This window comes from Artemia sp. Qi Xiang Cuo, chromosome 21 (genome assembly GCF_049724085.1).
Source record: "Artemia sp. Qi Xiang Cuo chromosome 21, ASM4972408v1, whole genome shotgun sequence".
Lineage (NCBI taxonomy): Eukaryota > Metazoa > Arthropoda > Branchiopoda > Anostraca > Artemiidae > Artemia > Artemia sp. Qi Xiang Cuo.
In genome coordinates, this window is record NC_142814.1 from 41,773,054 (window position 1) to 41,800,485 (window position 27,432).

Sequence of the window (27,432 nt, forward strand, 5' to 3'; positions counted from 1 at the left end):
GAGCTAAGAGGTCGCTTTTTCCCATTATAAAAGTTCTTTGTAAATCAAAGGTAATTTGAATAATTAACGATCCTCACCCTTGGAGTTATGTAGGTCATATCAGCCCCAATAGCATACTCATTGGACCTTTCAACTATTCTAAAAAGAAAACATCTGAAAAGTTTAATCTGATATGATCGGGTGTCTCAGGGATGCTCAGGAGTGAAAAGGAAACAAAACGGTGCTTATTACCATCTACACACCTCTGATCCTTAAAGGAGACACTACAAATTTCAATTTCTGATTGAATGAGTCCCCTTTCATGTTTCTACGAGTACCACCAACCCTTCCATACAAAGTCACGGAAAGAAAATACTATGATAAGTCCTTTCCTTGACAGGCACTAAGTCAACGCCAGCACTTTGTCTCTAATAACAGGGCGTCTGTGAAAATAAAAACATGGACAGCTTAGAACACATAAAATCTGAATGCAATGTTAGCAGATTAACAAAGCAGTTTTACTTTTAAAAGCAGTTTTAGATTTAAAAAAAAATTAACTAAAAAACTCTCGTCTCAGCATTAATTGTTTTTCTCTAGTACAAGCAAATCTTTGAGGGAAGACTATGATCGAAATGCTAAATTAATTATAATTTACAGAGGAGACTTCAATACGTATTTATTTTAAAAGTGTAATGGCTATATAATAATCTGTAGTATATATAATTTTGTGTATAATTTTATTTTACATATAAACTATAATTTTTTTCTTGGAAATTTGTATTTCTTTGGACTGAAAGATAAGCCCCTGATTGGAATATAAATTAATCAAATTTTTATATTTTTTTTGGAAAGCTAGATTTAATGAATTATTTGGTGTTTCCATTTGATTTATTAGTTAGTAATATTTTATTTTGGCAACTCAAAATAAGAGAACTTTTGGCCAAAAAATACTTGTTTTTTGTCTGGAAATTTTCTCAGCATAAGAGGTGACAATACGGAAGGTAAGAAAAATCAATAGGAAAAGAAATTGAACTTGCAGTTCCAGCAAAAAGTTTGTAGAGGTTAGAGACATGCATGCAAGAACTTGCCCCGTGGAAGGAGGCTCAATTTCTCTGTGTGTGGGAAGCAGGAAATAGATCCAAGAATTTGAAAATAGAACCAAAATAGGCACAGTATGTTAAAATATAAGGTACCACTCAGAAAATCACTATATCTTGAGATAATATGTGCGGACAAGCCACCCCCCCTTCCCAGTGCATCTACCTGAAACTGATGCCAACTCTCTTTCTCATTTTTCGGATTTCTTAATCCCCTTCCCCCGCCTAAAAAATTAAGATTATGTAAGCCTTCCTAATCTCACAAGACGCAGTTTTATCTTTTAATTATAGACGGTATATCCATCAAATCAAAAATAGGCTCTGATAGAAACTTGACATGTGTTCCACCAGTAAATGTGTGCTTCAACACTAATTTAGTGTGTTTCAACACTAATAAACGTTTCAACATTTAGTTTATAGTTTAACAATAAATGTGATAATATTCAGAAGCTTGTTTACTAAACTTCGCGAGATCTAATGCTGAAAATAGTGCTCCCAACAATTTCGCTTAATCAGTCCATCATAAAACGGAGCACATGAAGATATAAATATGGCATTGTAAGAACATAAAATTACACCTTAAAGCTAGTATATTAACAAAATAGTAATATTTGTGGATTTAAGACGACATTAACTTAACAGATCGCTACCAAAATATTGATTTTTTTTAAAGTACAAGTTTATCTTGAAGCAAGCTATGGTTACTATGACAAAACAGTTACAATTACGAATAGAATATATGTTTTAGTTTAATAGTGTTATAACTAGAGAAATAATTTATGGTATATATATATATATATATATATATATATATATATATATATATATATATATATATATATATATATATATATATATATATATATATATATATATATATATGATATATATATATATATATATATATATATATATATATATATATATATATAGATATATATATATATATATATATATATATATATATATATATATATATATATATATATATATATATATATATATATATATATATATATATATATATATATATATATATATATATATATATATATATATATATATATATATATATATATATATATATATATATATATATATATATATATATATATATATATATATATATATATATATATATATATATATATATATATATATATATATATATATATTTATATATATGTATAAATATTATATATATATGTATGTATAGATATGTGTATATATGAACATATATTTATGTATAATTTATTTTATATATACTAACGATAGTTCATAGATAATAATAGTTTTTTCCTGAAAAGTGTTGTTTTCTGGACTGAAAAGATGAATCTGCTACGATTGGAATATAGCTTAAAAGATTTATAACTCAATTTGCAAGATTTTGCATTGGAAACAATACATCCAGCAATTTGCCCAAATTTGTTACCCGGTTAATATCATCTTTCTATAGGTTTTCCATAGAAAACAAAAACCATCGAGTTATTCCATATAAATGGAGATAAGACACGGTCTTCTTAAATCCTGATTCTAAACCAAACTAATACTAGCCAGAGTTGTCAGTTGCTTGGTCTAAATTTGCATTGCCTAAAAGTGCAACTATACCGAAAACTTGATTTTCCTAGTGAAAATACTCCAAATGAACGATTTTTTCTGTCAAAAAATGCACTGATTCAAAAAATACAATGTTTAACCTCCTCAAAAAGCACCAAAATGGTGCAAATACGCCCCATCTTGCCACTCTGATAATTGCCTTGGGCCCTCCCTATCTTAGGCGCAGCAATATTATTTTTTACATAACATTAATCACTTTAACGTACTTATCTTGTTTATAGTTAATCGTTATATAGTTTTAAATAGTTTTAAATGGTTAATCAAATTTTAAATAGTTAATCAAAATAAAATAGTGTAAATGGGTGTACTACAGTCGATGGGATTGTAATTTAACAAAACTGAGAGGTAACTAAAAATAACCTGTATTAAATTTTATTATTGAGGAATGATGACTTTCTCAAAGTTGATTAATAATTTTCAGTAATAAGCATTTCCTCCAAAATACTTTTTCTGGACGAAGAAGCATATTTTTCCAACCCAAAATCGAAACAATACCGAACCGGTCAGTCAACCTCGCGAAAACCTCTTTTTTTCATCGGACTATAACATGAAACTCAGCTCGCTAGGCTATTTTCAATTTCTGGAAGAACCTTGCTGTACAGTACTACTGATGCAGCTTTATTGGTTTCTCGAAGCATCCAAACAATCAAAAGGCTATAATTTATTTCCCTTTCTCTATACCATTAGTTCGCACCTACAGGGTCAGCCAAAAATAAATGAAATAATACAAACTATTTTTTTACCTCCTTCTTTATTCAACGCTGACCTCATTGGCACCGAATTAGGTTAGGTAACCAAATTCGGTTAACCGAATTAGGTGCCACCAAGTAAATTAATGGTGAAATACAGCGTTAAAAAGATCATTCCATGGTGTCTATGGATTCTTATCAAAACCACGTCTTCGGTAGCTAAATCGGTTTTTCTTGATTCTAAAATCGAGGCAGTAGTTTACCAATTATGTCAACCAAACGCATCTAAGCATGGGATCATGAAAAATATAGTCGGGGTAAAGATTTTTCGACTTTTTCTAGCACGCAGATGTGGATCTAGGAAGTAGGCATTTTGATTTTTTTAAACAAAAATGACAAAAAAAGATAATTTTTAAATCTAGGAATAATTATGAACCTCTACCTCCCAACTAGTGTGACTATTTTGAGGGGTGTAGTCTCTAAGATTTTTTCCGCATTTTTTCTTGGTAAGAAAAACACCGAATATTTTCCAGCAGACAAGAAATGTTATGTTCAAATGACATTAAATTTTTTGCTCTTAGGGGGGAGGAGAGGAGGAGGCAGTATACCAACGATTTCTCTTTTCTGCTTTCTTTCATCTATATTCCTGACGGATGATTTCTAAGCAAAAAGATTTAAAAGTACAGATCCTATCAGTGCCTGCAATATGCACTATCATGCTATCTAGATTATTTTTTTCATTCTCTTAAGCATCGAAATTAGCAGGTGGCGAATATCGTATCGAGGAGGAGGGAGGGGCTAGGTGGTTTGAATACCCCCTGAAATGTTTGTCCGACTCGTAACAAAATGCACATAAACAAATTTTTGATACGTTTATTATTTTTTTTGTAAACCTACTCTCCCCCAAAAAAAAACACCCCCCCTGAACAAAACCCTGGATACGGCCCTACAAGTAGATTACCTAATTTTAGAAAATTCCAAAATCCTTTGGTACCAAAATTAGCGAACTGTTGCCTCAACTTTGGATTCAGAGGTCTGGTCTGGGTACTAAAGCACCAACTTTAGTTTTTTCCCGATGCCCTGGTCTTTCCCTCTGCAATTGATTTTCATTGAACCTTTTCCCAATGATATTACCTTCTTTGGAATGCAACTACAGGATCGTCCAAAAGATCAGCACAGTCTATTTTCCTCCCCTTCTCTATCACCATTTGATCTTTTTTCATCATGAGCCACCCCATATGAGCGAAGAAAAATCCCCTTTTTGAATTGTGAGGATCGCCATCTGTTTCGCTAAACTTGTGATGAACTCTATGATCCCGGCACCATTCATATATGTCATTCTGAAATAGAGAAAAAATGTCAATAATTGATGGCTTTCCAGATAAAATCTATTTGATAGTGTAAAGAAGGCGGAAGCACGGGTTGATGAAACTTTCAAGGGGTTAGTTAAATACAAAAGCCTAAACTATGAAAGTTTCATTACCCAGGCTTAATTCTTTTCTTCAAAATACTGAAAAAAGAACCTATTCTATAGCTTACGTTTGAAAAACAAGGAATATACCCAAATACCCAAATATACCCAAATGGCCGCTTATTTTTGCTCAACCACTGCATCATCAGAAAAAATTCTGCACGTGTATGCAATACAAGTGACCATGATTGCAGCCCCCTAGTATTCACTTTCCAGAAATAGCTATGATGCTACTGTAAAACGTGGAACAGAGGGATATGGTTGCACATACACAAATTTATAAGCAATCAGTATTCAAACCTATCAAACTAATGCAATTAATGACAATTTCTTCAAGTGGACAGTAGCATGAACTCGCGGTTGGTTTCATAACCATTTTCCATTTCCTCTTATATTTGGCCAAGAACAACTGAAATATTCTTCTTAGGGAACTGCAACTAGCCTATTGAGCTGCAATAAATGGCAAAAAGTTCATAGGAGTCTAACTTTTCAGGACGTTGGCATTTCAAGCGGGTATAAATGAGGCATCAACTTCAAATACTGAATTTCCATATCCTCGTTAAGACAAACAAGGGACTAGTTCCCAATCTGTAAATTTTCCAGATAAATGAAAAAAGAAAAATATCACCGAATTTTCTGGCTCTCGATCAAGGGACACAAGGGAAGTAGAGGCTAAAAGTGTCGCACAATTGGAACTCTTTGCTGATAAAATAAAGAATATTTAAGTAGAGACATTGGTGTCATTATTTCTGGGAGGGGACGCGGCGCAGTTGTCATCCCTACTGAATGATTTAGAAAATATTATAATTTATTAGGTAAAACTAAAGATAATGGTTGAGAAATGGGTTTATGTGTTGCCAAGTTCATTTTTTGTCAAGACTTAAAAGTGGGCTAGGTAGAGGTACATTTTAAATTAAATTAAATTTATTTAACTAAATTAAATTCAATAAAATTAGATTCTTATTAAAGTAACGGCAGCACGCCCAAAGTTACGATAGGACTAGTTTTTGTTTTGAGTTTGATAGGGTAATGGAAGTGTGAATAAATGGATACACCCATCAGGGATGTATCCAGGATTATTATTCGGGGAGGGGGTACAAAAGTATTTTTTCGGGTAGGTTTTTACCAAAAAAAAACTTTAAAAAACGCATCAAAAAATTGTTTATATTCATTTTTGCTGCGTTCTTATGAGTCAGACAAACATTTCGGGAGGAGGGAGGGGGGTCAAAACTCCTACCTTCCTGGATATGGTCGTGCACGCCATGCATGCCGGGTGGTACGAATTTGCCAGTGAGTCTCCACCACCAGACGTTCGTAGATACAGGACTGCCAATTTATTTTTACGTTTGTTTAATGTGCATGTATTGTTTATTATGTATTCTATCTTCTTTTTTTTTTAGTTAACCGAGTGGGTTTTTGCTAAACAGCAACTTTCTGTAATTATCACTTGAAGAAAAACGTGCAACTGAAGACTTAAGTCCATGTCACCTTTAAAGGTATGATATCCACTATAAAATAATTTCCCAAAATAAGCTTTTAGACAGCTTAAAAGCACGGTAGGCTTGTATTTTTCACAAATTTTCTGAGGGGAGGTCCCTGGAAACCTCCCTTTCCCCTGAAAGTTGTTCCATAACCACAAGATCCCCTGCATGAAGACTCCTCTTGTCTTCCCCTCCCCCTATCAAAATGCCGAAATTACGCCCTTTTGTAGAGATGAAAGTGATAAATCCGATTTTGGCTGGGAGGACGTTGAAGGGACATTTGAGTCTTTTTCTTAATGAAAGGCATAAAAATTTAAAGAAGGGCAGAGAGTTCTTTAAAAATTTAGCTTCTCTTTTACTCAATAATCATTTTCCATCAGATTATCCAAAGTACATTCTGAGCCATTTTTCTAATAATTCTTTCCTGCCCTTGGAAGATTTTGCTTCAATGCAGCTTATGAGAACCAAGATAACTAGTTAAATTTGGACAATCGACGATCTAATTGAAATCCCAATGATATTTGTGAGCCTTTGTGATATTTGGGAGCCTTTATGATATGTGTCAGCCTTATTCCACAGACCTTGCTAAGTGCGTAATTGGTGATGTAGCAGCAAGGTCTGGGGGGGGGGGTGAATATAAAAAAAAGGTGGAAAAGAAGGAAGTTCCACTGTTGGCACTATTTGAAAACGAGTTCGCTCAGAACAAGATAAATTTGAAAGAAGTGATGAGAAGAACACATATCTGCAAAAAAATATTAAAATATATAAATAAAAATATATTAAAAAATATATTAAAATATATAAATAAAAATATATCCGTAAAAAATCAATTAAAATATATAAATAAAAATATATAAAATTATATTTAAAATATGTTTGCAAATAAAATCCATGATGAGACATACCGAAAGGCTCTTAATGATATGAAAATATCATTGCACAGGCCCCAAAGTGACAGCTGCGACATTTGCGTACTATCAAAGGAGAAAGTAGGGAAAGCAGAACTGATGGTACAAATGGTGACTGAGAAAGAATTTGAACTATACAGAAAGGAAAGAGATCTTGTTGAACATGTTTCAAAATCATTCTCTAAAGATAAGCAAAAATAAGAAGAAGATCAAACTTCTATGCTGTTTACCGTAGACAAACAAAAAGTGCTATCGCTTCCCATCATGCACAGCAGAAAGGAGGTCTTTTTCTATCAAGGATTGCGTGTTTGAATGCTGGGTGGCCTCCATCGAGGCCACCCAACAAAACCAGAACATTTGTGATATTTGGAACTAATCAAACAGTTCGTGACAACGAACTGTAAATAAGGAGCGATGCGGCTCAATAGTAACCAAAACGGTAAGAAACAGAGCCTGGATAATAATAGTTACATCAAAAGAATCGAATTTTGATGCTTATTCAATATATAGCCTGCACATTTTACCCATCAAAAATTATGAGCCTGAAAAAATTTGCCCAATTTTTAAAAAAGGGAGTAACACCCCTTAGAAATCAAATGACCTTAATAAAAATCACGCCATGAAATTCAGAATATTAGAGAACCCTACTGTAGAGGTTTCAAGGTCCTATATACAAAAATGTGGAATTTGGAATTTTTTGCCAGAAGCAAGATCACGGATGCGTATACATTTGTTTTTGTTTTTCATGGGTGATCGTGTCGATCCAGTGATCCTAGAAGATTGAGAGAAGGCTCATTTAATCGGAAATCGAAAGTTATAGGGCTCTTTTTAAGTGACCAAAGATATCGGAGAGCAGCCACCCCCCTCCACCCTCTTTTTCTTACCCAAAATTGTCCGATAAAAATTTTGAGATAGCAATTTTCTTCCGCATGTTCGAAAGATCTAATAGCTATGTCTTCGAGGATGACTTGACCCCCCACAGCCCCCGGGGAAGAGCAGCAAGCTAGGAATTTTTCCCATTGCTTACATATAGTATTGGCTATTGGGAAGTATAAAGATATTTGGGGGGGATTATATAGTGGGGTGCTTACGTGGGAGGATCTTTCCATGGAGGTGTTTTTGCGGTGGAGGGAATTTTCCGTGGGAGGGGAGCTGGATCTCCCAGCATTAATATAAAAAAAACTATCAGAAATTAAATTAAAAAACAAGTTTTTTCAACTGAAAGTATGGAGCAACATTAAAACTAAAAACGAACAGAAATTATTACGTATATTAGGGGTTTTCCGCTCCTCAATACCTCGCACTTTACGCTACTGTTTTTTGAATTTGTAAAATTGTTGTAATTAAACAGTCCTTGTGTATCAGGAGTCATTCTTAAATTATTGGAAGAAAATAGTTGGACTTATAATTGGAACAAAAAGTCAAACTTTAGCGTAAAGAGTGAGGTACTGAGCAGGGAGCAATCCCCTCATATAGGCAATAATTTATGTTCGTTTTTAGTTTTAGCGTTGCTCCTTACGCTCAGTTCAAAAACTTGTTTTTTTTTAATTTAATCAAACAGTTCGCGTTAATGAACTGTAAGTAAGGAGCGACCCGGCTCAATAGTAACCAAAACACTAAAAATCGAAATTTCGATACCAATACATATATCAAAAGCATTATATTTTTATGCTGACATCAAATATATAAGTTTCATTAAGTTTTAATTTTACACATCAAAAGTTACGAGTGTGAGAAGATTTGCCTTATTTTCGAAAAAAGGGAGAAACACCCCTTAATAATCATAGAATCTTAATGAAAATCACACCATCAGACCCAGCGTATCAGAGAACCCTACTGTAGAGGTTTTAAGCTCCTATCGGCAAAAATGTGGATTTTTGTATTTTTTACCAGAAGAAAGATCACGGAAGCGTGTTTGTTTTTTTTTCTTGTTTTTTTTCCAGGGGTGATCGTATCGACCCAGAGGTGATAGAATATAGGGAGAGGGCACATTCGAACGGAAGTTAAAATTCTAGTCCCCTTTTTAAGTAACAACAAAAATGGAGGACAACTAGGCCCCCTCCCCCACCCATTTTGTCTTAAAATCATCTGATCGAAATTTTGAGATAGCCTTTTTGTTCAGCATAGTCAAAAATTCCTATAACCATGTCTTTGAGGATGACAATCTCCCACAGTCCTTGGGGGAAGGGTTGCAGGTTGTGAACTTTGCCCATTTTTTACATATAGTATTGGTTATTGGGAAGTATACAGACCTTTTCAGGGGGGGGGATTTTTTCTGGCTTGTGTGTGTATGGGGGGAGGGTCGGGAAGGGAAGGTTACGTAGGAGTACCTTTCCATGGAGGAATTTTTCACAGGGGAAGGAAATTTTCCATGAAGGGGGAGCCGGATTTCCCAGTATTATTTAAAGAAACGATCATAAATTAAATAAAAATCAAGTTTTTCAACTGAATGTAGGGAGCAACATTAAAACTTAAAACGAAGAGAGATTATTACGTATGTGAGGGGGTTCGCCCCCTCGTCAATACCTCGCTCTTTACGCTTGGATCAAGCAAGAAAAGAAAAAATCCACCTTTGTGAAACTTGTAGCTTTTATGAATTCGAGTGGTCGGACGTTGGCAAGTTGTGCCTTCATCAACAGGTTTTGTCCATTAGCTGAAGTATAGTTGTGTTTTTGTGTTGCTGCAGTAACACGGTGATCCCAGTGATTTTTTTACCGTTTTGAAATTCTAAATATATGAATACAAAAATTTGACTTAAAGGGGGGAACGGAAGTTGCTCCCCAATAATTTGTAGAAAAAATTATTATATAGCCCTTGCCCCTTAACTCTCCGGACGTGGAACCCTGTTGCACCCCCTTCCAAATAAAAATGTTCAAGCTACGCCCCTGGTTAAAGTACGTATCTGCTGTTGAGGAGACTGGGCAGTATTAATGGAAAAAGTTTATTCAGGAATATGAAATCTCCATTTTTTTTACCTTTTTTAACTAATTTCTAAAATTAGCGAGTGTCGTTTCACTAGAAACCCCATGTGGAGCTCGCGAAAGAACTCAAACTTTGAGTCATGATTTCTCAAAATAGTGAAAAGTGTAGATACGTACTTTTAAATTTGGAGGGTCAACAACTTGAATTAAAATTGACTGTAGTTTAAATCTGCACAAAAAAATACTTCAATTTCATAAATAGAAAATTTTCGTAGAAAAATCCCTTCGTCGCTAAATACTTAAAGGTTTGTCATAATATCTCGTCACTTAACTCGGTGATGTACTCAGCGGAGGGGGGGGGCTTAGGACACAACCCCTTCACCAAGAACATATCGAGGATTTTTTGGGGGAGGTGGTTATAAAAAAACTAAATACACATTAAAAATTTGTTTAAATCCAACTTTTCCGCTTTTATGAGTCGGACAAACATTTCAGGGGGATTCAAACCCTCAACCCCCAGTACCCCCCCCCCCCACCCCTTGATACGGCCTTTCCCTCCACCCAAATCTTAATTTTTGTGAATGTCTGGGAAATTCTTATTCAAATGATCAAAAAAAAATTTGCTTCCCCCCTGAAGAAATTACTAGACAGGTGTCTGATGGTGGTGGAAATGCAGGAAGATGAAAAACTTCAATGTTAGAATAATTCTATTTTTGGTTTGCTAGATGCATACCAGAGCTTTAGAATCAATTTCTTAATTTTGACTTATACCCTTTCTATTGCTTAATTAATTTTTCAGTAAACATGATTAGCACAAATTTGAACTAATATATTTGAAGACATGACTTCAACATCAATGATAGAATGATGCAAGAATGTAGACTTTGCAAGAATTGTAGAATATGCAAGAATTTGCAAATTTTTGTAAAATTTGGAAGATGTAGAGAAGAAGTTGAGAATTATCTTCATAATTTTGCCTTAATTCCTTTCGAGTGTATCTTTAGTGCTTAATTATTATTTTTAATAGACCTAATTAGCATGAAGTTCAATTTGTATATATGGACACGAGAGCGCGGAAGCATGAACTAATGACCTGGAAAAACTAATTAAAATCCACTTATAAAACGGAAGTATCTTTTTACCAGAAAGATTTTATTGTTTATTTTCAATTATCCGAAGGTTACTGCACGGACGCTAACATTCAAAAATGTTTTTTTTCGAAACTTAGTAGCGGTATTTAATGCTTTATTTTTTTTAATTTTTACCAGGTCCTTAATATTTTATAGATTATATCAAATAAAAACTCTTTCGATAAGAAATCAAGTAAGGATTAAGAAATATTAAGTAAAGATGAAGAAGTAAGTAAGATAGTAAAAATATTGCCTGCAAAACTTCAACTGAAAAATATATTGTATTTGATAAATACACGATATTTGTAATAAAACAAAAATACAGTTAAGTCATAACAGCAGCAAAAAATACAAATCTAATCTATCATAATCGCACTAACAAATAAGCGGGAATTTCTATTTTCAAAAATGTAATTAAATTGCTGTATTGAAATGTATTGAATGATGCATGTTTTAAAATCTTCGGTGGGAAAATTTCGTTTTTTTATGAAAGTACCAAAAACAGGCTTCCCTCAATGACAGTACTAAAGATGTATTTATCAAAATCTAAGGAGGGAGGGAATTCCCCCTGGCCCCTCCAATTGATGCGCTTGCTTACAATCCAGCTTTAAGATATCCTGCGATTTTCATTCGGTTTAGTATTAATCCGGGATTCTCAGGTAATTTAGATTTATTTTTGGATGGCCATCTTGCCCAGAAGCGCATCCAGGATTTTTTTTTCGGGGGGGGGGGTTACTAATTTTTTTTAGGGGGGGGGTTACACAAAAAGCCTCAAAAAACGTATAAAAATTTGTTTATATCCATTTCTGTTATGTTTTTACGAGTCAGAAAAACATTTCGGGGAGGGAGGGGGTTCTAACCGGATAACCCCCCTGGATACGGCCTTGATCTTGCCCCTCTCAAGAAGAAGGAAAATTTGTCATAATTAAAATATGATTGAGCAAAATGGTTTCCAGGATTTACGCCACGTACATTGTTTTTTTGGACAAAGTTTTTTTTGGAGAAGTTCTCTTTCCCAAAACCAGATATCCTAAGTCTTAAGAATGTAAACCATACAAATGTCCCCACAAGACTAGATCTCTACGAGTTTTTTCGAACCATATGGTTACTCATTTTCGGGAAAAATTGGACTTAGACCCTTTTTGAAAATGCCAAAGAGCTGTTTAAGCACCCCACAAATAAGGGGCTCGTTAATGATGGATCGTATATGTGATGGCGCTGAATATCTATATTCAATTCCGCATTCAAATTTTTGGAGTTTTAATGAATTTGTCTTTTTCCCAGTACAAACATATATAGATATTACCTGAAGGGCTGCCGTTTGAGCAATCATAAGAATGACTCTTAATGGTAGTGCCGCCTTGTATGACTTGTGAGACCACAGTCTATGAGCTCCTGCTGTTATACCAAGCATGCCACTGAACAGGTGAATAAGCCACGCTGAAAGAATAAATGCAACGGTGAAAGACCGAAATTGGAAAATGTCAACATCCACCGGTTATAAATATGTGACTGTAGATCAAATATGTGATTTATGTAAAATGACATCACTCACAAATAATTTTTTCAAAATTAAGGCTCTTAATGAAATTTCAAAATCTTCTGACCTATCTAAATCGTTTTTTGAAGCCAGGATGCCAAGTTTCCAGAAAAAATATGGACCCGTTTTCGAGACAGAATACATCATGTATAAATACATACACATATCCTTGTCTGTTTATATTTGTCGCACATCATTCTCAAACCTACTTTTCAACGAGTGGGTCTATTTTACTTTTAATTTACTCTATTTTACTCGCAAATTTGACCAAGTCCATTTTAGAATGCATCCAGCTAAATAGAAACCAAAGACAAAAATTAATAGATTACGTCTACTTACGTCAAACTAAATAATTGATAAATTAAAAGCAGAGCTAACACTTTTCTTATGTTTTTTTTTCTTCAATATTAGTCTTATAGCTTTAATGATTCAGGCTCTGGGGGACTCAAATGGCCCTTAAAGGGAAAGAAATGAACCTCTGTTTGTCGAGGACTATATCCATGGAGGACATTTGTTGATGTATACTGACATATAAACTCCTAATAAATAATATATTTTATTAACCAATGCGTCATGGATTTATATTATCACATAAATAGGGAAATCTGTTGCTAAAATCAAAATCTGGTGTCTGCAATGCCCTTGAATTTCTATAGCTATTAATTATTTTGATAGCTAATAAAGAAAACAAATTTATTAGTTCGATAATTAGTTTGTAATATTTGCATCTCCTTTCCCATTTATTAACTCAATAAGAACATATTTTGACACTAAAATGAATTTATAAATAGTATATTCAAGGCTGTGCCTGGTTTCCACAAAATTTCAGGTTGTAAGTCATATAAGCGATATAATACAAATTTTACAACACTTACTTAAGTTCGCTTTTCAAAAACGAAACTTGTTCTGGGCTTGAACCCACGGCCGCTTCAAAGCCAGACAAGTTGTTATACAGCCAACTTCCAATCACGTAACAAACATACTCTTACAAGAGTAGGGTCTTTATATTTCTTTTAATTTATTTTTTATTTCATTTCTTTTTTACATTATATTTTCTGTTTGGGAAATGAGTCTTAAGGTTTCTAGCTGCGAAATATTTGCATAGAATTTATTTTAGATTTCATTAAGATGTGGAATGGTCCATCCCTTTGATCACTGCAACGCCACTTGCTACTTCTGATATAGAATTGCAGTTGCCAAAAAGAAGAGTTTTCCATTTGGCAACCAAGTGTGGATGTACTCTTACAAGTACATTACGTAGCCACAAGGCCGTATCCAGGGGATGGGGTTTTTGAACCCCACCCCCACCCCCCGAAATGTTTACCTGACTCGTAAAAACGTGAAAAAATGAATATAAACAAATTTTGATGTGGTTTTTAAAAATGTTTTTGGCCCCCCCCCCCAAAAAAAAAAACTGGATATGACCCTGTATAGCTGTATTAAATTTTAGGGGGGGGGTCGAAAAATTTAGGGACAATGTAAATTAAAATCTTATCTCTAACAATCTGATTTTTAGAAATGGTTCTTGAGAATTTATGCCATGGAATATTAACACAATTTTTTTTAATTCAATATAAATGGGCAATTTTTATTCCCTCTCATTGCTCAAATACCCACTTGCCACTTATTATATTAAACTGTATTTAGCAGAAAAATAAATTGCCCATTTGGCGATAAAATACTAAAGTGTTGTTACAAATGTATAATCCTATTATGTTTTTTCGGTAAGGGAGGGGGGATGGTCAGACCAATAGCTCTTAGAGAGAAAGTAGATTCAAACTATTTATCTAGTCATGATGTTCATAGAAATGACCCGGGAGATTTCTGGCCATGGAACATTGATTTATAGTTTTTTTTAGGTCTAACGGGAATGGGGAATTTTCCATCCCTCTGATCACATTACCACCACTTGCCACTTATTATATGATTATTTTTTTTACTAAAATTGGAGTTACCCATTGGCAATAAAGTATGGATGTGCTGTCACAAATGTACAACCCTATTAGATTGTTCTCTCCGAGGGGGTGGGGGCGTCAGAGCAATGATTCTCAGGGAAAAAGTAAATTACCATTTTCTATATAACCATAGGTTTTTTAGATATGATACCTGAGATTTCTAAATACGAAAATTTAACTTTTTTTTTGATTCTATAGAAATGTTGTACATTCTATCCCTCGATTCGCTCCAACACCACTTAAGACATAAAATTGTTTTTACCATCAAAATTGTCTAATATGGTACAGCCGCATATTAGAGGAGTTTTTTAGGTTCGATTACACTCGGCAAGTCCAGAAAAAACTCCTTTCCAAATTTCAGTATTTCGTTTTCATTCACTCCGTTATCACGGTTAAATTTACCAAAAACAAGAATTTCCCATTTGGCAGTAAAGTATGGATGTGTTGTTAGAAATGTGTAATTTTTTGTATTTTTTTCGGTGAAGAAAGGGGGAGTGATCAGACCAATAGTTTCTAGGGAGAGATTAGATTAATGTTCTATATCTATTCATGGGATTTTTGGAACCAATCCATGAAATGTCTGGCCACGAAATATTGACATATTGTTATTTACATTTAACAGGAATGGGGAGTTTTCCACCCCTCTGATCACACCACCACCACTTACAACTTATGATATAAAATTGCAATTACCAAAAGCAAGAGTTTTCCTCTATTATTTTTTTCACGGGGGGGGGGGATCAGATCAATGATTTTCATGGAGAAAGTGAATTGAGGCTTTTATCTAGCCAATAGATTTCTGAAAATTATCCCAGAGATTTCCAGCCTCGAAATACTTATACAGTTTTTTTTTTATATATTTCATGAAAATGGGGTGTCGGTTCTATCCCTTTGATAGTTCCACCACCTCTTTCCACTTGTGATGTAAAATTGTATTTGTCAAAAACAAGAGTTCTACATTTGAACGTATCAACGCACTCTTGCAAAGCTGTAGCCATACTTTATATATATATTTTTTTTAAGGGTTGGGTATCAAAAATTTTCAGGGAGAATGTAAATTAAAGTTTTTCATCTGGCCACGATATTTTTAAGAATGGTTCTTGATATTCAAGCTACGAAATATTTCAATATTTTATAGATCTAGGGAAATTGAGCATGTTCAATGTCTTTACCACTATTACTTACCATGATACCTTTATTAATCATCTTAACATTATATTTTTAGCAATGGTGTTTGATATTTCAAGCCACGAAATATTTAGAAATTTTACAGATCTCCAGAAATTGGGCATTTTCTCCTTTACCACTATTACTCTCCACAAATGATATACAATTGTATTTACCGAAAACGAGAGTCTCCCATTTGGCGTAAAACAGTCCAAGGTAAAAGCCGTAGATGGCAGCAGTGTGCAAGAGGATAAACATCAAAACATTTCTCCATACCACGTCTGTTTTGAAATACCTCCTTTCATCCTGAATTCTGATATGTCCACCTCTATCGGCTTCTTTAAACTCTGAGAGGGTAACTGATTCTGATTCCTGTAAGGAAGAAAACAATTGGATGAGGAAGATAATTACTAGAAACACCGAGATATCGAAATAAATTTGGGTATACTTAAAGAACCTGCCACAATTAAAGAAAAAGACAGAACAATGAACAAAAAGTCAAATATATAATTGGGAAACAACTAAAATACGTGAATAATCATTACAACACTATATTCCATTCAGAATGTAAAGTCTTCTTAGGATGGCTACTGGCTTCAACCACAGGTGCCCATTCATAAAAATGAAGTGGAGGGGGAAAACATTTTTTTTCAAAGTCAAAGGGGGGGGGAGAATTTTTCCGTTTTTTTTTTTAGTTTTGAAACAAAAATGCCAAAAAATACATTTTTCAACGAAAATACCAAAAAATCCATTTTTCATCGCAAATACAAAAAAAAATGTCTCACCTCCCATTGTCACATCTGGTAAAAAAAAGTTCAAGATCTGCGAAGGATTTGGATTCCTCACTGATTTAACATCTTACTTGTATAAAGAAGCAGAAAATTGAAATAGCCATAAGTTAGACTGAAAAACCTATACCAACACTAATTTGTTCCAAATATTACTAATATTGCAACGCTGTATTTCTTGTAAACTTTCTTCCTTTCTAATTTAAAAAAAATAACTAAAGTCTACACTCTGATCGGTCAGTCGTAAAGCTTATGTTTGAAAATTGAGTATTGTTCAACTTAACAAATTAAGAACGCTATACACTATTGATAATCTGGTTTTGATTTTAACAAGCAGTTTTGATTTTCCATATATTTGACGATAATGTGGCCCAAATACCTAACCTGACTATAATGTGGCCCAAACATAAGGGTTGCCATCCAAAGTTTGGAAGGATAATTTTTAGAAGAATCTAAAGAATAATTGAGATGTTCCATCAATACATACTAAGGCAACTGGAACACTGACAATTACCAACACCCTTTGTGCCATCGATGGTTTTGGAGAATCTTTACCCTTTAGCTTAATCCTTATACCAAGACCGTATCCATGGGGAGGGGTGTTGCCCTGTTGGACCCCTTCCCGCCAAAAATATATTCTTCTGACTCGTAAACTGGTTGTAAAAATGCAAGTAAAAAACCTTTCCTCTTAAAAAATAATATTTCTCCGACTCCGACTCTTAAATTAGTCTAAAAAATGCAGGTAAGAAAAACCTATTTGTAACCGTTAGATTAATTCAACAGGAGTTGAACCCCTTCTTCTGCGTCCTTTTGGTACTTCCCCTTAGCCCCAAAGAAAAATATTCTGCCCCCCCCTCCTCAAAAAAATTGAATACGGCTTTGCTTTTTATTACAGAAGCGGAAATTGAAATAGCTAGAAGTTGGTTTGAAACCTATTTGTAACCGTTAGATTAATTCAACAGGAGTTGAACCCCTTCTTCTGCGTCCTTTTGGTACTTCCCCTTAGCCCCAAAGAAAAATATTCTGCCCCCCCCTCAAAAAAATTGAATACGGCTTTGCTTTTTATTACAGAAGCGGAAATTGAAATAGCTAGAAGTTGGTTTGAAAAGCTCACATCAACACTAATTTAATGCCAAGTATTGTCTACTAATACTGCATCTTAGAATCTTTGTCAGATTCATCATAAAGATAGGAAAACTGCTGTTCCTAACTTTAGTCCTTTCAAATCCCCCCCCCCAAAAAAAAATATCTTAAGTCTTCACTCTGATTGGACTATTATAAAATGATGCTTGAAAGCTTATCAAACCTAGCAAACTACGAAAAGGATACATTATTGGTCCTCCTGTCGTATGTCATACGAAATTTAACTTTTGTTCAAAAGTGTAACAGTATTGCCGCACTGGTGTATGGCTTATTTGTAAAACTAAAGTGGCCAGGGTCGTATCCAGGATTTTTTTTTCAGGGGGGGGGCTCATAAAATATTTTTTCGGGGAGGGGCTTATAATTTTTTTTTAATTCATCAAAAATGTGTTTATATTCTTTTTGTTACATTTTTCGGAGAACATTTTCGGAAACGGTCGGAAAAAATTTGGGTGGGGGGGGGGTTCAAACACTGTATCCCCCGTGAATATGGCCTTGAAAATGGCATATTCCATATTCATTGAATTAATTTAGGTAGGTAGGAAGGGGCATGCAGTGGCGGATCCAGGGGGAGGGGGCGCGCACCCCCTAACGAAGTCTAAAGTAGTATAATTTACTTAATTAAAGCAAGATTGCGTTAATTAAACTTTCTCCTAACGCAAGTTTATTCGATCAACCTATTTTGCACCCCCCCATCCCTAAAAAAATTCTGGATACACCCTTGGGGCCATGTAGATGATTTTCGAGAGAGACGAGTTTGAAAATGAAGATTTTGTCCCCAAAATGTCAGGATAATTCTATGCTTGCGATCTCTTCCAAATTCTGTTAATTTTCCCAAGATGAATCTTATCTTTCTATTGCAATTGCCTTATTTTTGCTGAGCCCTTGCCCACCCCGCAGATGTTGTTGCTGATTTCTCTTAAACACTAAGAGATTTCACACTTCGCGTTTATTTTGTTTTGAGAAGAAGTGAAAATGCCTATATGGACCTCGATTCAGGGACCCACGAGATTGACTAGCAAAAATTAGGTTTGGCCATCCAGCTTCTATGAGTTCTGAGAAATTGGCTTATTCTGATTGCTATAGGAAGAATTAACATAAAAGGATTAGATTTAGCTAAAATAAATGGGGTCGACTTAATCAACGTAAATGGGGAGGACTTGTGATAATAAATTTGTAATTGCACCCCCAATAAACCAATGAATATTACAAAGTATGGCCTACAGTAGTGGGACTGGTCATATCAAAAATTACCAAAATTTGTCCTCAGAAGGGAATTCTTAGAGCTAAAAACCCATAAGGTGGTTTTAGGAATGCATGAAGCTGTTATGTTACAATTTTTTGAAATAAGATCAATAGTTCATCTGCTTCTTCGCTCAGCATTTTCCATCGATTAGTTAGTCAATTTCAGATTAGGAAGTTTTTGCGCCTTATTTACGCCATTGGTTAGTCAATTTCAGATTAGGAAGTTTTACGCCATATTTAGGCCATTCTGACGCCATAGTTACCAAAGAAAATCTAGAGGTTTAGTATACCTCTCGAGTAGTAATGACTAGTTTTTGATTTGGAGTCGGTAGAATAATAATAATAGATAAATTTACACAAAAAATATAAGAACTTATGGGAAACGCTGTAAAACCTTGAAACTTCAGGAGTGGAAGTAAGCCTGCGAAACTGGGTCATGGTGAAATAATTCAAATTGTTTAAAATCTTCTAGAGTATAATCCTCCACTCATCCTAGGGGGGAGTGAAGAAGAAACATTCACTAGAGCCTCAGCTTAATAAAATATTTTCAAAGACGCTTGATTTCAAACTTCTCAAACTTAATTTTAAGTCTTTTTGATTAAATTTGATTTAATTAAGTATTTTTAATGAAAAAATTAATTCTTTTTTATTAAATTTGATTTTAAATCTTTATTCTTACGAAAATTTGTTTGAGTAAAATCTATTTCAGAGGGAGAAAGAAGCAGATTTTTCAAAAGAGTGAAATTTTGAAAGAATATACAAATTCGTCAAATTTCGTCATCTCCAAAATTTGGACCCAGAGACCCCCACCTCTCTCTATATTGTAGGGGCCTGGGTCTTAAATGTCGTTTTTCGTACACGAAGAACCGGTTTTCATGAAGATAAATATAGAAATGAGGAGAAAATAGGCGAAATAAAGAAAATATGATTACATGTATTTGAGAAACCAATGCGCTTAAAGCCAAATTCTTTTTTTGAGCTTTGTGTAAAAAAAGTGCTGTTTATACATGGGAGAAATGACCATTCACCGAGCAAAATGGAAGCTTTGTACATTTTTATTACCTAATAATTGATACCAGACCCCGACGCCGCGCCGGCGGATCGACCGAACGCCGCCGACAAGAGACCTGGTCGAACGCCGCCGAAGTGTCGTAACGCCACCGGCGCGCCGCAGGCACGCCGCTTCTGGCAGAGGCGGCGGCGTTTGGTCGACTTTAAATTATTTTCGCGGCAATTCTCTATTGTGTCAAACGCAAAGTTGGAGCTTTTGCTTCTCGTTTGGTTTAGTATTTCAGTTTTCCTGATTAGAAATCAAGCAGGGCTTGCACTATCCCCGAATTTTTGGGTATTTCCCCGAAAATCTATGCGTCACACTGAAAAAAAATTTGGTTCCTCGAATCCCCGAAAATCACACAATCACGGTGCCACCTTTGGTGACTTATTACCAGTGACTTTCCCTGCCAATTATTACTTTGCATACCATAATTATTCACTACTCTCTTGTTCATTAATTTTCGTCTCTTTTGTTACTTTGCATAAAAACCAGACAGATGCAATATGCTATTCCAAATATTGCAATATACACAGTTCTTCACATGGTGACAAAAAAGTATCGTCTTTATGAAATAAGTTTAAATCATTTCGAATGCAGTTTCCCAATCGCTATTTCTTACATCATTCGTAGTCAAGAATTTTATTTTCAGGTTGAATAGAATTATAGAACGCATTCACTACTAAACAGCTTCAGCCTTTTGTTGGATTTTGAAATTGACAGCCGACAGATTGTTTCTACAGCTGAATTGTAAGTTTGCAGGTTTTTTTTGCTGTTTTTAGATAAGATTTTCTTAATGTTTAGTCCTCAATTATTGAACGCCTGATGGAAAATACAATCTTCTTTCTGGAACACTTTACCCCCCCCCCCCCAAAAAAAAACAACAACCTTCGATTGAGACAAAATTTAGCTATAGACTAAGCTATGTACAAGGTTGGGGAATTAAAGATTGTTTGACTTTTGTGTGTGCTCCCTTTTAATTAGATTCTTTGGATCTTATCGAATGCCATTGCGAATCCATCACTCAGTTTTCCAATAATTTGAGGTATATCTGAATAATTTCGACATTTTTGTTGTTGTCTTTGTACCCCTTTGCTCATACCCTCAATTTTTTTTTTCAAGAAACACTAAGCTTTTTAACGTTATTTCGCGTATTTGTTTGAACCGTCTAGTCACCTAGCTAATTATTAAGTAAATTATTTTTCTAATGAAAGCTGAGACGGTATCCTATTAAGGTGGTATCCAGAGAGGGGGGGGGGTAGGGAGGTATTACATTTAAATGACAATAGCTCAAAATGTTATTTATTGAAAGCATGGATCCCAAAAAGTTGATTTTTTTTTATTTAAAGTAGAGAGGGCATCCTATCAAGGTGGTATCCAGAGGGGGAGAGGGGTATTGAGCTATCATATTTAAATGATAATACCTCAATATTTTTTTTTTAAAAGCAGGGGTGCCAATAAGTTAATTTTTTTTTATTTAAAGCCGAGATAGTATCCTATCAAGGTGGTATCCAGAGGGGGGGCATAGGGAGTTATTATATTTAAGTGATAGTACCTTGATTTTTTTTTATTAAAAGTAGGGATGCGAAAAAGTTAAAAAATTGACAAAATTAACAAGATTTTCGTGATTTATATTTGATACAGCATTTGTATAGTTTTATAGTCCAAAGGGAAAGGGACATATGCGTCCAGTCCGTTTTTTTTCTTTTTGATGAAACGGGTTTAATTTGAAATCATTCATTCATAAGTACCTGGCAGATTTACACTAAAACAAATTGGTGTGACAATAGCGATATCGACTTCCCCGCCTAACGTTGCACTCGAGTAACAATGACGCCCTTGGTCCAGTGCCCAAGTTACATTAAAAGGCCAGGTCATAATAAAAGCTTTTAATTTGGGAGGTTCAAGGAGGAGTATTTGACATTCTTATGACCTCAGGGTACTAGATGTTGCAACGTTCTTACGTATCTACAGTGGTTTAGAAAATTCGATCACCCCAAAAATGATTACCAAAAATATGCACAAATGTAACATTTGGAATGTTATAACACTTTTTTCAAAGCTTTGAAGAAAAGCAAAAAAGTCTAAATACCCCTAACTACGCTTGAAAGCTATTTTAAAAAGAAACTCTTTGGAGATTTCCATGGAAATGACCATAGCAGAAGCTTTGAGCCTGGGTGGGGATGAAAGAGGAGTCTGAGAATTTTGACCACAGGTGACTTATTGTTGCAACTTTCTTAAATTTGGTAATTCTTGTGAGCATTTGGAAATCAAAGCTTAAACTCAATAACTGATACTAAGTGTCCTAACATTTTGCTTGGATTAAAAGTGACGAACCAGGATGAAAATTTTAACATCTTCCTGGAGCTACTTCAGTCTGCATTTTATTTCATTTAATTACACTTAAAACGGATGAGCTTTTCATTTTTTACCTAAGAAAATAGCTGGCACTTCATTTTTTTCATACCAAATAAACTATTAAATGTTTTTTGTGTCATTGTAATTGAAGTGTTCTCATGTGAAGTGTTCATCATCTATTTTTTAATTTGATAAATTTACTCCTTTTAGATGCAGTTTATAATTTGACTGATATTAGGTATTTATCAGTTTATAATTTGGAATGAATCCCCAAAAAGAAAAAATGAATAATATCCAAAAGAGCAGCCAAAAGCAACAAAAAAGCAGCAGTTCAGCCTTAGCCTTCATGACATAGCCTATATTCTATGAAGAAGCCAAAAAAACTTTAAATGTATTTTTTTTTATTTTTATTAAAAACCAGTTTTTAATACAAGAAGGCTTTTTAGGAATCCAAAAGAGCAAAAAAACAAACAATCAATATCAAAATTGCCCATTTCAACTGTTTTAAAGGTAACAAAACAGATATAGGCAAAGGGCATTATGAAAACCTTAAGCTTCTAACTTCAAATTTATATTCAAAGTTTTTACCCAGATAACAGACGAATTTTGTGATACGGTATTTGAAGTTTTATATGCAGTAATGCTCGATGAAAAAAACTACTAATTTTGATAATTATTTATATTAAGAATATATAGCTAATAGATACTTCAACTACTCGTATTATGCAAGGGTTCTGAAACGCCACAGCCATTTCGTTTCTACCAGATTTCCACTTCTCTTGATGAATACCGAAGAAGACCGGTTTCCAGCCACCGACTTGTGAATTTTTGAACTCATGAATAGGCTCGAATCTGTTGTAAATTAAATAAAAAAAAACAAGTTTTTTAAACTGAAAGTAAGCAGCGACATTAAAACTCAAACGAACAGAAATTATTCCGTTTATGAAAGGGGCTGTCCCCTTCTCAACGCCTCGCTCTTTACGCTAAAGTTTTTTATTGTTTTAAAGTATAAAGTTGTGAGACAGAGTCAAACTTTAGCGTAAAGAGCGAAGCGTTGAGGAGGGAACAGTCCCTTTCATATACGGAATAATTTCTCTTCATTTTAAGTTTTAATGTCGCTCCTTACTTTCAGTTTAAAAAACTTGTTTTTTTCATTTAATTTCTGATCGTTTTTTAGTTAATGCAGCTTTTATTTTGGCTCACCGTCATTGAATAAGTAAACAAAATTTGCATAAAAATTTTACTTTTCTTTTGCTAAATGGCTGTCTCTAAATTTGGTTCTGACGTAATTTGCAAATTAACTTACGTAACGAACTTCTATATTCGTATATTTTTCTTCTGGCAAAAAATACAAAGTTGCAGATTTTTGCAGATATGAGCTTGAAACCTATATAATAGGGTTATCTGATACGCTGAATCTGACGGTGTGAGTTTCATTAAAATTCTTTCACTTGTAGGGGATGTTTCCTCCCTCTTTAAAAAATCGGGTAAATTTTCTCAGGCTCATAGCCTTTGATGAGTAATACTAAACCTAATAATATTTATATATTTATAATCAGCATTATAAGCCCATTCTTTTGATACATTTATTGACATCAAAGTTCCGTTTTTAAAAGTTTCGATTACTATTGAGCCGTATTGCTTGTTTTTTTTATTGTTTTTTTTATTACGTATATGTTATTACGTATATGATGGGGTTCTCCCCTTAGTCAATACCCCTAAATGATTAGGGTTCTCTCCCTAAATCACAAAGGGCTTTTAATTAGAATAGATAGCTCTTTTTAAAGCACTAAAAAAACTGTAGCGTAAAGAGCGAGGTATTGACTTGGGGGAGAACCCCCTCATATACGTAATTATTTCTGTTCATTTTAAGTTCTAGTGTTGCTTCTTACTTTCAATTGAAAAAAGTTGTTTTTTTTTATTTAATTTCTGATCGTTTTTTAAATAATGCTTGTAAATCCGGCGCCCCCTTCATAGAAATGTCCCTTACCCCAAAGAAACATCCTCCACGGAAAGATTCTCCCGAGTAACCCACTCCTCCAGCCCCCCCCACCAGAAAAAAAATTCTTCCTGAAAATGTCTGTATACTTCCTAATAACCAATACAATATGTAAGCAATGGGCCAAGTTCATAACTTGCAGCCCTTCCCCTGGGAACTGTGGGGGATTAAGTCATCCTAAAAGACATATTTATTAAATTTTCGACAATGTTGAACAAAATGGCAATCTCAAACTTTTAATTGGGTGATTTTGAGAAAAATATGAGCGTGGGAGGGGGCCTAGTTGCCCTACATTTTTTGGTCATTTAAAAAGGGCACTAGAACTTTTAATTTACGTTCCAATGAGCCCTCTTACGATATTCTAGGACCACTGGGTCAATACAATTACCCCTGGGGAAAAAAAACAACAAACAAATAAACACGCACCCGTGATCTTTCTTCTGGCAAGAAATGCAAAATTCCACATTTTTGTAGATAGGATCTTAAAACCTCTACAGTAGGGTTCTCTGATACACTGAATATGATGGTGTGACTCTCATTAAGGTTCAATAACTTTTAGGGGGTCGTTTCCCCTTTTTTCGAAAATCAGCCAAATTTTCTCAGGCGCTTAACTTTTGATAGGTAAGATTAAACTTGATGAAACTTATATGTTTGAAATCAGAATTAAAATCTGATTCTTTTGATGCATCTATTGGTACCAAAATTCCGTTTTTTAGAGTTCCGGTTACCATTGAGCCGGGTCGCTCCTTACTTACAGTTCGTTACCACGAACTGTTTGATTTAAGCTGTGATTTGAGAAAGACTGATGACAACATTAATATTTGCGGTCAACATTTATCGCACCGGCGGCGCGGCGCGCTGTTTTTGGCCCCGCCACCGCCGGTCTTCCCTCATCGGCGCGGTGCCGGGGTCGAATTGATACATTATTACCAAAATCACTAACTATTCACAATTGGCACCAATATTACCAAGTACTTTTTTCTGTTGCTTGTTTTTTGCCAGTTAATTGATTTGCAAATTAGGTACTTAGCCGTCCTGACGTAAGAGAAATCAAATTTGCGAATTTTTTACGTTGAGAAGTATCTAAAAGTAATCAGAACGGCAAGTAGTTTACTTTAAGTTCTTCAGCGTCAATATAAATTTAAAGTTTAATTTACCAAGAAATCATTTCATTAATCAAAGCTTTAAATGTCATAGTATCTCATTGGGAGATCTAAGGGTCCCCCCCATCCCTTCGAAGAGCAAGAAAATACTCCCTTGTGTATTTGTCAAAAAACTGTATAGCCCTAATACTAATTTATGCTGAATTTGTTTAAAAAGTTCGTTTGAATTTTAGCAGCTGGAATTTCTGGAAAGTAGAATTTCTCTCTTTGAGATGAAAAACTAAGTTACGCATTATTTTAAATATGGGCTAGCGAGGGGTTTCAGTCTGGTATTCGCCTTGCAAAATTTATAAGAAAAAAAAACACACTCCTCTGGCAAAAAAACATTTAACTCAAACCTCAACCCTTTAAAAAAATATGTGAATATTGTAAAATTTCTCAGCTCAAAAAATTAATCCCGGCATTAAATAATCAATTAATCAAAACTAATCATTCAGACTAAAGATAAGTGGTACAATAAGTGGTAAAAATAAGAGATAAAATAAGTGGTGGCACTAAAAAACTAAGCTTATGAAATCCTAAAAACAGGCTGGAACACACTGGCTAAATGCAGCCTCTGAATAAAGTAAAACAAATAAACTTATCTGTTATATAATTAAAATAATTACTCTTTGGCACATTGAAATAATATTTTAACTCGAATTAAACTTTTCATCAAGACTAGTACGATTTCTCAAAAATTTACTCAAGTCTGCGTCAAGCAACACTGAACGTAGAACGCCTACCAACCCCTTCAGCTGTTTTAAAGAAGTCGATTGTATGAATAGTGAGCAGTCATATTGCAAACTTAAAAGTGAAAATCATTCACTTTTCATCACTCGGTCAATTCTGATTTCGATTCTGACGCATGATTATTAGTGAGTGCTCGCTTCCGCTTAATATACTATATCTTCAAAAAATGTGCTGTTCGTTAATGTTATTTGTCTTTTTGTATTTTTCCCTTTTATTTGTGTTTCTCTACCCTCAGTATTTACACCTTCCTGTGCTATTTTACTTGTTATTTTTTTTTGTTTCAGAGCAAAATAATCAAGTTCATGTCATAGCCTTTTTAATTCGGATTAAGAGGTTGACGTCACTGGTGTTCACGCGACTACAGCATGGCTCTCTGTCACCTGCATGGGTAAGTAATTATGGTTGAAACTAATTCTCTATTGGGGATTAACGCTAACATAACACTAGGGAAATTAAATGATTATGAATGTGGGAGAGTTAATTTTAATGAAATTATAAATAATCCGGTTGGTAAAGCCCCCAATATGAATTTTTATGAAAATTTTGAGAATATTATTGATAGTGTGTTTGTGGAGGAGCTGAGATTTTGGGACTCCGGAGCTCGGTGGGTTGATGCACTCCCGGTTGTGCATCTAAACGTTCAGGGCCTAAATTGCTCGTTTGATGATATTCAATTATTATGTAGGAATTCGTGCCCTGCAATTATCGGTCTCTGTGAAACATTTTTGAGCGAGAAAAATCAGGTGCTTTTGGATATTCCCGGTTATATGTCGATATTTCTTAACCGCAAGACGGCCCAAAAGGTGGACTCGGATTTTACATCCGAAATAATTTTCATGCTGTACTAAGACAGGATTTATGTACAAATAATGAAAAGGTATTTGAGTCACTTTTTATAGAAGTCCCAATCAACGCTAAGGAAAGTATAATAATAGGCGAAGTATATCGTTCTCCAAGTGGGTCTATAACCCAATTTATGGAAACATTAGAAGGTGTTCTTG

General features: G+C 34.4%; 1 protein-coding gene across 3 annotated transcripts in view; it reads right to left on the minus strand.

Moving 5' to 3' along the window:
• Nucleotides 1–27,432, minus strand: part of LOC148939567 (acyl-CoA Delta-9 desaturase-like) — a 59,835-nt gene that overhangs the window by 7,108 nt on the left and 25,295 nt on the right. For 2 of the 3 annotated variants that reach the window (XM_089106684.1, XM_089106685.1), the window contains exons 2-4: nt 16,132–16,327; nt 12,600–12,733; nt 4,517–4,722 (exon numbers count right to left, since the gene is read on the minus strand). In XM_089106684.1, the coding sequence (XP_088962810.1) occupies nt 4,517–4,722; nt 12,600–12,733; nt 16,132–16,327 (536 nt within the window). Of the gene's footprint in view, nt 1–4,516; nt 4,723–12,599; nt 12,734–16,131; nt 16,328–26,307; nt 26,368–27,432 lie in introns of those variants that run through there. The other variant, XM_089106683.1, reaches the window with a different exon arrangement.